Consider the following 12,932-nt stretch of genomic DNA (forward strand, 5'->3'; position numbering starts at 1 on the left):
ACTCGCCTGGACATGTGGTCACACCTACCGTTACGGTCTCACGAGTCATTCATCTGCCGGGATCAAGTCAAATCAAACTCAACTTGACTTGTAGAGCAGGTTTAAAACAACCGAGGCTGCCCAAAAAGATGCACAATCATAATGAAATGCATAGCAATGACGGATAAACTCAGCGGTAAAAGGCACAAACACTAGTAAAAAGGCATGAATACCAGCGGTGAAGGCAAGCATAAGATACAAGGCAGTATCACAATATGTGCACACACGGAACACAGACCTGTGTTACATATAGTATGTTACATATGTAACATATATGGAAAATGTGTAACACATGTACCATATATGTTACATATATGACACATATGTGCCATATATGTCATATGTGTTACATATGTGCCTTATATGTCATATGTGTGTACATGTGTCATATATGTACATATGTGTCATATATGTACCATGTGTATTATACCTGTGTACCATAATTGTACATATGTACCATATATGGTACAGATATGACACATATGTACCATGTTACATATATGTTACACACGTGCCATATATGTCACGTATATGGTACATAGTATATGTCATATATGTAACACATATGGTACATATATGGTACATATGTAACACATATGGTACATGTGTAATATATATGGTACATATGTGTTATATATGTAATATATATGGTACGTATATGGTACATATATAAATATATGGTACATGTGTTATATATAATACATATGGTACATATATGGTACATACGTAATATACATGGTACATATATGGTACATGTGTAATATATATGGTACATATATGGTACATATGTAATATACATGGTACATGTGTAATATATATGGTACATATGTGGTACATGTGTAATATATATGGTACATATGTAATATACATGGTACATATATGGTACATATGTAATATATATGGTACGTATGTAATATACATGGTACATATATGGTACATGTGTAATATATATGGTACATATATGGTACATATGTAATATATATGGTACATATGTTTAGAGTAGGAATGCATTTTTTAGGGGCTGTCAAACGTAAAAACAGTCAGCTGTCTGACAAGTCATAACGGAATTTAGGCTGCCTGCAGAAATGCCAGGAGTCCGGATTATTTCTTGGCTACTCTGGAACTATGACAAGTCAGAAATGAAATAAATATATGTATAAATATATCTGCAACCAGAGGCTGTATCGAAGCCAGTTCATCCATTATGAGTCCCTGTGAATAAAAGGCTTGAAATACCACGTGTATTAGTAAATACTGTAGTTCTGTGAATACTGACGGTATCAGTCAGAGTGTGACTGTGGATGTAGGGTCAACCTCCGTGCAGAATGACCGCGCACAGCCGCCCGTCCGCACGCATGCGTGTTCCAGCTCTGCCATCGGTAGTTCGAATCCCACAGCATGCATCTCTGCCCTGGCTCCGCATGCTGCTCTGCGAGGGGGCTTCCTTTAAATACATCTCGGTCTTCTCTATAGCCTGCGGTGTGAGGCTGGCTTCGCACGGCAGGACGAAGGCAACAAACTGACATACCCAATGAAGGAAGTTAAGCTAAACTGACCGACACGGTTCAGAAAGCTGTTTCCGGCAGAGATAAACCAATCCCCTTGTTGCTGATTCTTCTTTTAATGCAATTGGTGGAATGGAAGACCACACTCCACATTTCTGTTCGATAGCCGACCACTCCAACTGTGCGGTTCACCAGGCAGCATGTGAACAACGACAGGTCAGCCTTGTTACCCTGCGAAGTTGCAATGTGTGTACTCTTACACCGTCTTCAAGAACAAAGTTATCACGTGGGATTGGAATAAGAAGGCCCTGCATAGTCTACATAGCTTGCATAGGCCCCGTGATGGCCTGGCGGCCTGTCCAGGGTGTCTCCCCGCCTGCCAGGATAGGCTCCAGCATCCCTGCGACCCTGAGGGCAGGGTAAGCGGTTTGGATGATGGACAGATGGATGGATGAATGGATGGAGGGATGGATGGAGGGATGGCGGGACATTTGATTGCTGATGTTTACTGTAAACCAACACATACTGATCAGTACTGAAGGCCTGACTCTCAGCATCCGCTGGAGCACAAACTAGGAGTCATCAGGACGCTGGACCGCCGAGCTGACCACGTCCCCACCGACACAGCGGCCGGGGAAGGGGAGAAACCCCACAATAAACAGGCCCTGGTTAAGTGTGGTCATCCTAACTGGGTGTTTGTCAAAGCCAGGAAGACCCCAAACAGGACTGCCGTGACTTGTACATCAGGATGGCAAGAGGGTGACACAACACAGGAGAGCTCACATGTCAGGCCAGAGCGTTCCTCCCTATCAAGGATGTGCACATCCCCTTCCTTGAAAGAATGGCCACTGGCCTGTAGATGGTGTACACCATCTACAGGCCAGTGGCACATCCTTGATAGGGAGGAACGCTGGTTTGAACGGGGAGTCGAGAGGCCATCTATGTGAACAGGAAACGACCACCCCTGAACCCCGGGGGCGGGGGTGGGCGCTAAGAGTGCATCTGTCACCATCTTACAATGCTGTGATTACAACTATTCCCCAACCCTCCGTGAGTAGTACACACGGCCATTGTTATCCTAGTTAATGGTCACGCCCATGTTTGCATAATGAAGCTGGTCGATGGCCTCAGTCGTGATTGTTCCTAAGGGAGGGACACCCGCAGTCAGCTTAGTCTGAAGATGTCGCTGTCAGTAAACACCGCCTTTTCTGACCGAGCAAGTCTTGCGACGGCCGGAAACGGGGAGGAGTTCCCTGTGTGTGTGTGTGTGTGTGTGTGTCCAGTGAACACGTGGTTTACCGGTCCAGGGTCGCCTGGCCTCCATGTTGTGCACGCTGTGGACTCGGCAGTCCCTTATTTCCCCCCTACCGCCTGGCGAGGAAGCATATGCGGGATACGGAGCTGTCAGGATGGGGGGTTGCATGTGGAGGAGCGGCACGACTGAGGCTGGTGTCGGCAACATGGCGTGCCCCTTCACTGGTCCCGGGCAGCGCTCAGGTCCTTCTCAATGAGTCGAGTAAAATTAGAAAGGGTACAGGTTACTGGCTTGTTCAGCGCACGCAAACAGTTAGTAAGTGGTTCTAAATATAAATGTTCTGCTTTTGTTTGTTTGATCTCCCTGTATGTGTACCAATTTAACCAGTGAGGGAAATGGATGCTAGCTAGCTAGCTAGCGTTAGCATGCGGCGTGGCGGGGGACAGGCGGACAAAGCTCCCCCTCGTGGACACAAACAGCAACGCACCAGGCGGCACACGTTTTTGTTTTTGTTTTTGCCATCAACAGAAATTTAATAAGGTCGTCAGAATACATGAACAGAAACTAATGAAGCGCGTGAGGACGCACGCGAGGATGATGCTGAGATGGACAGGATGAGCCTGACGCCAAAGCCAAAGTGAGCACCATCGTCATGTGGTCGGGGAAAGGCCATGTTTCAGTACTCTGGAGGGGTCGCGCAGACAGGCTAAACATGACACAAGAGGATCGTCATCACAGTTTTCAGACATTTCAAACCAGCTAAAATAAAGAACAATACCGGTGCAGCACTACTTTATCATGCATTTTACTTTACAGTAAACCTTCTGACACACAAACAAAATATACTTCAGCAGGTACAACTCAACACGTCTGTCCAGCAATAGTCACAAAGCCTGTAGTCTTACACTCCTTTTAATGTGACATCCCTATATCAAAAATAATATGCAGAGTTTTATTTTTCTTAATATATCTAAAGTGCATTTATTTATTCACGTTTATTTAATGCTTTCTGTAAGTATAAAATACAAAGGAAAAAAAAACAGCAATATGTTTTTCCTGTTTACGTGTTATATTCTGAAAGTAGGAGCATCATATATAACAAACATATATATACGTATATATACGTATATATATACGTATATATATATATATATATACATACATACATACACCACACATAAAATATATTGGAAAGATACAACGTATTATTTCTTATGGGGATGGTAAAGGGATTGTAGACGGTACAGTGACACATGAATATGTTCATTGTGCATCGACCCACCCCTTCAGCTCCCGCAAGACCCACTTCCGGACACCTGACGCAACGGTAGCCTGTAGTCCTGCAAACGCGACGGACCCTACTTGTTATGTGTGCGCACGCGGCTAGCATGTGCCTCGCGAGCTTCTTCTTCGGCGGTTTCGTGATGAGTCGGTCAGCGCGGGCTGCCATTGGCTGCGTGCTTAATCCGGCACCCGGGACGGCCAACGGACGTGCCGAGACCGGGACCAAAGCTTATCTAGCGGCCATGCGTACGGAAGTTCCCCCACGTGATCTGGTGGGGGGCGGGCGAGCGGACACCGACCCTGTTTTGGACTCGGCGGAAGTTCACATTGTCACGTAGCGCGCGTGAGGCTGTGCGATGGGAGTCGCACGTCGCTAGTTGGCTCGTGAAAGACAGGCGGCGCAAGCGGACACCGCAGCTACAGGCGCAGCCATCACAGCCGCCCCACCCTGCGTGAGGGTCACGCCACCCGATCACATCCGCTTCTTTTTTCTGGACCAGCTTCCGACGTTTCAATTCGTCCCTTTATTGATTAAAAGCCCACGTTTGGTCAACATGTCGTTTTCCTTTCCCGCACGTGAAGCGGAAAGAGGCCGTGGTCCCCCCCCCCCCGTGTCGTGGTGGCTGCTGCGCGTGACGGGTTGGCGTGACGTCACTGCTGTGATGGCTACCGCTGAGTGACACGCTCGCCAGAGCATCACATCCATCCATCACATCACATCCATCCATCCGCACCGAGTGTTTCTGGGCCGCCCTCGGCCACATACAGCCAACACATCCGCGGCTACTGATGACGTCACAGACCACTAACGCGTTGCGAAGAAGCTTCAGCAAAAAGCAAAACCAAGGAGCGAGAAAACAACAAACAAACAACAACAAAAAAACCCAAAACGAAACACGTGCCTCCCATGCTGCATTTCGAGTCCCGTGTGCGGAATGTAGGCGTAACGGAGCTTTGGAAGAGAGCTCGACGAGCTGAGAAACCACATCTAACTCCAGACCGTCCGGGACTGTTCTGCTCATCGGAAGTCATGAGTGTCCCTCGTCTGTGACTCCGACCAAGCCGTGACCCGAAACGCCCAAACGATGACCCGTGTTTCACCCGAAAGGCCCAAAACAAAACAACAACACCAAAGCAGTGGCGCCTGTGATAGCGCTGTGGAGCACAACAACACAACACAACGCAACACAACACACCCGTGAGTCCTCTGCAGGAAGTGAGCGTCTCATGGAGCCAGGCCTCTTCAGAGTCTGCAGAGGCCTAGCTCCATGAGACGCCGTGAGTGGACTCGGGCTCTCTGTGGAACTCGGCCACGACAGAGAGGGAAGAGGAGACACGTGTGTTCGATTTCCTGTCTACACGTGGCCTAGCTGAGGCGTCAGCTCAGCCGGGCTCGGGCGGAAACTCCGGGGGAGAGGTTCCGCGTGGCAGCACGCCACTCCCAGTCGCGCTGGACTCGGCCTCAGCTCAGGGCCGAGCTGGAGGGCAAGTCGCCGGGGCACGGAGTCGCAAGGTGGTGGAAGGTTGTGTGTGCTGAAAACAGGCTTCTGACAGCCCACAGGGCGGCGTAAGGTAAAATATTGGTCCACACAAGAGGACAGACAGATGTGTTGTCCCTCACTCCCCGCGTTACAGGCACATCCTCACTGGGCCTGGCTAAGGCCTTGCTTGGCAGGACCTGCTAGACTGTTGTCGGTGCAGGCTTCATCAAGCCTTTCACCGACACTCTTGGGCAGAAAGTCCTACTTGGGCCGGACCGGATTTGCTTTTTTTTTTTGCAATGTTTTTTTCTCAACTCCGTTATCGCAGGCAAGACCGGTCAAACCAAGGCGACGTTTTACAACTAAGGAGCCCACGTGTCTTGCGTTACTACTTCAGCCCGGCTGTGCCCGAAGGACCTCTGCTCAAGGCCAGCCTCGGCCTTCCCTGCAGACCCAGACTGGAACTACATTAACCGTCCCTGTCCAGCTGAGGCCTTTTGGACTGCCCTTCCCCTTCACAGCAGCAAGGTGGCAGTCTGATCATGTGACCATCTGATCATGTGACCATCTGACTACCTGATCCTCTGACCATCTGATCATGTGACCATCTGATAATGTGACCATGTGACCATCTGATCATGTGACCATCTGATCATGTGACTATCTGATCCTCTGACCATCTGATCATCTGGCCATCTGATCATGTGACATGTGATCGGGTCTGGGACTGTGACTGATTGTATAAGCTCGTCTAAGCTAGCCTGCTTTAAATAAAGCTGATCGGGGAGCTAACCACTTGGGGCCCATTGACTATTCCTTACGCTAAACTAGCACTTGAATCAAAACCTTCATGTGGATTTGGTTCAAGCGAGCCGCTGGACTAGGCGTGTAAAGGCGCTTGCGGTGTGGTGGGCAGGTTTCCATACTTGGTGTCAGACATTTGAATGAACCAAGGTCAGGAGTACAGGGACTGGGGACCTGCTGTTTTGCATGACGGATGCTTTGGATCCAGAGTCAGGGATGAGGGGCAGACCTGAGATCAGTGTCTGTCTACATCAGATTGGAGGACGGGGACGGGGGGGAGGGGACTCCTGTCGTTAAAACAACACACATCTCCGTCCTGATCATTTGGGAGGGCCAGGTCTTGGCTCGGCTGGAACAACACAGCACGAGTCCCATCAAGAGCAGCTCAGCCTGCTGTTGGTCATCACACACGTGCTGCAAACCCCCAATCTGCAGGCTTCAAGTTACCGGAGGCCCTGTGCCGTTCTAGACCCTGTCCAGCACACTTCAGGGGCCTTCGCGAGCACTCGGAGAGCAACCGGAGGCCTCGGCAGGGGGAGACGCTGTGTGCGCAGTGTGTGTGTGTGTGTGTGTGTGTGTGTGTGTGTGTGTGTGTGTGTGTGTGTGTGTGTGTGTCAGCCTCTGGATCCTGGCTTGCAAGATGCAAGATGCTGCAGGATGCTGGAGGACGGACCGGTGCAGAGGGGTAGACGTGGAGACAACTCGGGGGCTTCGAAACTACCAGCGCTGCGTATCCAGGGGAGGCGAGGGAGGAGGAGGGAGAGGGGAGGGAGAGGAGGGAGGAGGAAGAGGGGTTTTCTCTGGGGGGGTCCCTCTGTAGCGGCGGCGGCGGTGGGGGTGGTGGGGGGGGTAAGTTTTTCAGCTAGTCTATGCACACTGAGAGACGGACAAGGCGGCCTACTGGTTCACAGAACGGGACAGGAAAACAGCCTCGCTTCAATCGGACCCCCCCACCCCCACACACCCCCCCCCACCACCACCCCCCTCTCCCGAGCACGTGTTCTGGAAGAAAACGCTTGACATTGCAGTAATATAATGCAGATTTATCGACCTCGTCGTCATGCGTTCAAATGTCTATTGATCACATAGCCTATACACTTTTTTTTCTTCGTTTAATAGTCTATACACGTGATACAATGCCGCGGTTGGCACGTACACAATATTGCACACTAGGTATGAAGTGGCCTGCACTAGTCGGTACCGCCCTCTGCTGTGTGGGAGAGGGAGACCCACGTGTTTCAGACAACTTAATATGGATATAGAGAACGTTTCAAGAACACAAACAAACAAACGAACAAGAAGGATCTGGATAGCAATAATGCAAAAGTGACAGATCCTGACCGGCGAGGGCCCACCCCCCCGGGGCCCCCCCTCACCCTCCCACCCACCCCCAGGATCGATCGAGGGGCTGTAGCACCATTAAGAGATAGATACTGCCTTGGCCATTCACTGGTAGGCCTTTACATCCAATGGACCTTCCTATGACCGGCTGCACGAGACTGGCCCGCCCGCCCGCCCACCTACCCGCCCGCCTACCTGCCTGGCTGCCCACCCGCCTACCTGCCTGGCTGCCCACCCGCCTACCTGCCTGGCTGCCCGACTTCCTGCCTGGCTGCCTGGCTGGCGGACTAGTTCCCAGCATCCACCTCAACTCTGACAAAAGAGCCACTCCTGTTTTGTTTCTTCTTGCCTCCTTTCTGTGTGTTAGTGACTTGACGTCGTGGTGCTCGGGGTGCACAGCGCCACCCCTAAAAGGTCTCCAGGTGACCCCTAAAACGTCTCCAGGTGACCCCTCATGCTCACCCCCTGGTGCTGCCACAGTCTGCACCGCTACCGCCCGGGCCAGGCTCCTCGACTCACCCCTTCTGAGGGAGAACACGTCATTAGCATGCAGCCACCTCCCAGCAGCTGGTTGGCTTGACTGTCGGTGTCCCCCCACCCCTCCCCCCCCACCACCACCACCCACCACAAGGTGGCCCTGGCCGTTTGACTTGGTTCCTGCCTACAGCGCTCGTTAAATGAAAACGTACAGCGGTTCAAGGTCACGGACCATCCGAGTGAGAACACGTAAACGGAGTGGAGTGTATAAGGCACCAGGTTGTAGTGACGTCAGAGAGGATGCTTCGACCCGCTGCCGCGCCGCGCGCCCAGCCGCGCTAACGCACCGTTGTTTTTTGTTGTTTTTATATTATTTATTTATTTATTTATTTTTCATTCGCGCTCCCGTAAATTGGACCGTATCCTTTCAGCATCCTCCACCTCCAGAGGACGAAGAAACGAAAAGGAAAGGAAAGAACGACAACAATAATCAAGAGGAAAACAAGAAACCTAGCCCACTGAAAACGCGGGCGTCTTTAAAAAGGATTTTTTTCTCTTTACAGCTGATTCACAAAATCATAATTAGTAACATCTAAGTTAGCACTTTTATTCTCTTCAGTTTACATGGACATGGTACGAGAGGGCTGAGAGTCGCGCAGAGACACACTCGTCCCGCTCGCAGAGGCGCAAACGAACAGGCTTGTTATTTGGAGGTCTGACCTTTTCCACCGTGGCACCTCAGCGGTACCTTCCTTAGCCCACACTGCGCCTTGAGAGGACTGACCGGCTGCAGCCTCCTCTGGCACACAGGCTGCAGCCTCCTCTGGCACACAGGCTGCAGCCTCCTCTGGTACTCAGGCTGGAGCCTCCTCTACCATACAGGCTGCAGCCTCCTCTGGTACAAAGGCTGGAGCATCCTCCACCATACAGGCTGCAGCTTCCTCTACCATACAGGCTGCAGCTTCCTAGGTCATACAAGCTGCAGCCTCCTCTGGTACCCAGGCTGCAGCCTCCTCTGTCATACAAGCTGCAGCTTCCTCTGTTACACAGGCTGGAGCCTCCTCTACCATACAGGCTGCAGCCTCCTCTGGTATGCAGGCTGCAGCCTCCTCTGTTACACCGGCCGCAGCCTCCTCTGGTACACAGGCTGCAGCTTCCTGTGGTACACAGGGCTGCAGCCTCCTCTGGCACATAGGGCTGCAGCCTCCTCTGGCACATAGGGCTGCAGCCTCCTGTGGTACACAGGCTGCAGCCTCCTCTGGAATACTTCTTTTTTAACACATGAGCCTACGCATGCTGACAGGTGTTTGCAGACCTGTGGTGCGTTCTGCACTTCATACACATTTAGCGCGCTTTCCTGTTTATTCTGCGTAGTTCCTTTAAATAAACTCAACATCTGGTATCGCATTTTGGTTTTCGTGAAGTCCACAATATATTCTCTTTGTGCTGATGTCAAATAGTCGTCGTTTTGTATAGCTAATAGACCTCTGCTCTTTTTTTTGCTCTCGAATAAATCTTCGTTATATTATGAGTTTTTGAAAACCGTTTTCTTTTTCTCTCTCGAAATAGCTTTGACGTGTGCAAAATCTGTCGTTGGATCGAGATACAAACACTCTGTTCATTGTCATTGGAATCAAGTAGGAAACAGTTCATATCTTACAGTTCAGTTCTGGATAGCAGCGGCGTACTGTTAACACGGTTGGTAAGTGGGGTGACGTCCAGTTAGATGAGCGGAGGCAGCGGAGGTGCTGCCATGTCTGTGGAGGTTGTGTGTGGGGTGATTCTCTTGGAATCCCGTCTCTCTCTCTCTCTCTCTCTCTCTCTCTCTCTCTCTCTCTCTCTCTCTCTCTCTCTCTCTCTCTCTCTCTCTCTCTCCCTCTCTCTCTCCCTCTCTCTCTCTATTGTACAATTAAAGTCTGGTTTTCGTAAAGTTCAGTCTCGTCTTTGTTCTTCATCTCCGTGTCCAGGTCCGCGTCAATCGTCGTCCCCGTCGTCGCCCCCCTGCGGGCCCTCAGGTAACAGTTCGGAGGCCCGCTTCTCTCGACTCCTCTCCTGGATCTTCCTCATCTCCTCCGCGTACTTACAGAAGGTGTTGCCGAACTTGGACCACACTTTGCAGGGGACCGTGATGGAGTTCCGGTACGTGGGCTTCACCTCGCTGACCCGCATGAAGACCCCGTACTTGTTGGAGCCCACGTCGAAGAAGAAGCGCTTGTTGTCGACCGTCAGCGAGGTGCCCTCGGGGAGCTCCGCCGGCTCCTCGTCCACCCCGTAGTCGTCGATGAGTTTGGCCAAGGCGTCGCGGAACTCGATGAGACCCTGTGCCGGCAGCGCGATGGTCTGGCCTTGCGTGCTCCCCAGTCCGGGCCCCCGATTAACGGTCTGTCGGATCCGGAGGAACCGCCCCCTCTGATTCTCTTTCAGATCCATGTAATATTTCCGATTCTCGCGCACCAGGAATTCGCTCTTGAGCGCCCGCCGCGGCTCATCCTGCACCGCGTCCGGGTTGCTCGGGCCCAGCTGGGCGTAATGTTCAATAAAGTCCCCGAGGTAATCGCGGAACTCCACGGCCACCGACATGGAGAGGGTGAGACGGCTCTTATTCCCCCCGGCGCCGACCTCGGCTATCTTCAGGAAGCGGCCTTTAGCATTCTGCTTCACGTCGAGGTAGAAGCGCTTGTTCTGGATGTCGACGCGCTTGGACGCCAGCTCCTCCGTGTCGTGCTGCAGCCGCGACGCGGCGGCGCCCATCGCGCCCGGGGGCAGTGAGCCGGGGCCTGCGGCGGGCCCTCCGTGGTCACTGCCACTGTCTCTGTCCGCCATGATGCTGCTGCCTCCCTGCTTACCTTCCACCGTCTCCCTCTGCCTGCTGCAACCTCGACTGCCCGTCAAAGCCCTCCGCCGTTCTATCGCGAGAGGGGCGGAGAGGCGCCGGGAAAAAACCAAATCACTGTAGTGTACATTACTGTAGTCCCGCCGAGCAGCGGGCTGCGTTCAAGACCCGCACGCTGTCCGCAACGTTACGGAACAGACCCCCCTCACACCCACACCCACCCCACCACCCTTAGCTTCAGCACGGGCGGAATGTGCAACTGGACATTTACCCCGCCCATATATGTCGCTAAACGTCTCCAACATGGATGGATGGATGGATGGATGGATGGACGGACGGACGGACGGACGGACGGACAGACAGACAGACAGACAGATAGACAGATAGATAGATAGATAGATAGATAGATAGATAGATAGATAGATAGATAGATAGATAGATAGATAGATAGATAGATAGATAGATAGATAGATAGATAGATAGATAGATAGATAGATAGATAGATAGATAGATAGATAGATAGATAGATAGATAGATAGATAGATAGATAGATAGATAGACAAGGAAGGCTAAGTGATACAGAATGTTGCTCCAGTTCATGTAGCCCACCGAGAGCTCCGTTTTAGAACTGAACAGTGATTAAAAAACAAATGATGGGATGAAAGAGAAGACGCAAAGCAGACCATGTGCTCGATGGAAAGCCGCAAAACCGGAGCTGGGTGGTTCAGCACCAAGGATAGCGACCACCCAGGCCTGTCCCCTGGAAGGAGCGTGGGGAGGACTCCTCCATTGAGGGCTAGATAATAGTGTCGTGGGTGTGAGGGGGAGGGACGGAGGGCGGGAGGGGGTGAATGAATATGACTTAGTCGTCTGCAAACAGACTTTTCAGAGACAAAGTGAAAATGTGCCGATGTACATCAGAGAATGGCACGTTATAACCACTTGATAACACACTGATACTTTATGGTGACACGTCTATGGCGCATCTGACGTCATTAAATTACGGCATGCATTTATTTAAAGTCTGAAATGTTTCAAATTCGTTTTGAATTCTTTAAAATGTTTATCCCTCTCCCTATGTTTGTTCCCCTTCCTATGGTCTCAACCACCGAGGACTTATTGGTCCAACTAGGACTTATTAGTCCAACCACCTAGGACTTATTAGTCCAACCAATTAGGACTTATTAGTCCAAACAACTAGGACTTATTAGTCCAACTAGGACTTATTAGTCCAACCAACTAGGGCTTATTAGTTCAACTAGGACTTATTAGTCCAACCAACTAGGACTTATCAGTCCAACCAGCTAGGACTTATTAGTCCAGCCACCTAGAACTTATTAGTCCAAATAGGACTTATTAGTCCAACAAACTAGGACTTATTAGTCCACCCAACTAGGAATTATTAGTCCAACCAGCTAGGACTTATTAGTTCAACTAGGACTTATTAGTCCAACCAACTCGAACTTACTAGTCCAACCAGCTAGGACTTATTAGTTCAACTATGACTTATTAGTCCAACCAAATAGAACTTATTATTCCAACTAGGACTTATATACCAACCAGCTAGGACTTATTAGTTCAACTAGGACTTATAGTCCAACCAACTAGGACTTATCAGTCCAACCAACTAGGACTTATTAGTCCAACTTGGACTTATTAGTCTAACCAACTAGAACTTATTAGTCCAACCAACTAGAACTTATTAGTCCAACCAACTAGGACTTATTAGTCTAACCAACTAGGACGTGTTAGTCCAATTACGACTTATTAGTCTAACCAACTAGGACGTGTTAGTCCAATTAGGACTTATTAGTCTAACCAACTAGGACGTGTTAGTCCAATTAGGACTTATTAGTCTAACCAACTAGGACTTATTAGTCCAACTAGGACTTATTAATCCCACCACCTAGGAC

General features: G+C 50.4%; 1 protein-coding gene across 1 annotated transcript; it reads right to left on the bottom strand.

Moving 5' to 3' along the window:
• Positions 1 to 10,105: 10,105 nt before the first annotated feature.
• Positions 10,106 to 11,054, bottom strand: purab (purine-rich element binding protein Ab). Its single transcript, XM_056288397.1, has one exon. The coding sequence runs from the start codon at positions 11,007 to 11,009 to the stop codon at positions 10,161 to 10,163; it is 849 nt and encodes a 282-aa protein (XP_056144372.1). The 5' UTR covers positions 11,010 to 11,054; the 3' UTR covers positions 10,106 to 10,160.
• Between the last annotated feature and the right edge of the window lie 1,878 nt (positions 11,055 to 12,932).

The sequence above is a fragment of the Lampris incognitus genome, chromosome 1 (genome assembly GCF_029633865.1).
Source record: "Lampris incognitus isolate fLamInc1 chromosome 1, fLamInc1.hap2, whole genome shotgun sequence".
In the NCBI taxonomy this organism is placed as follows: Eukaryota; Metazoa; Chordata; class Actinopteri; order Lampriformes; family Lampridae; genus Lampris; species Lampris incognitus.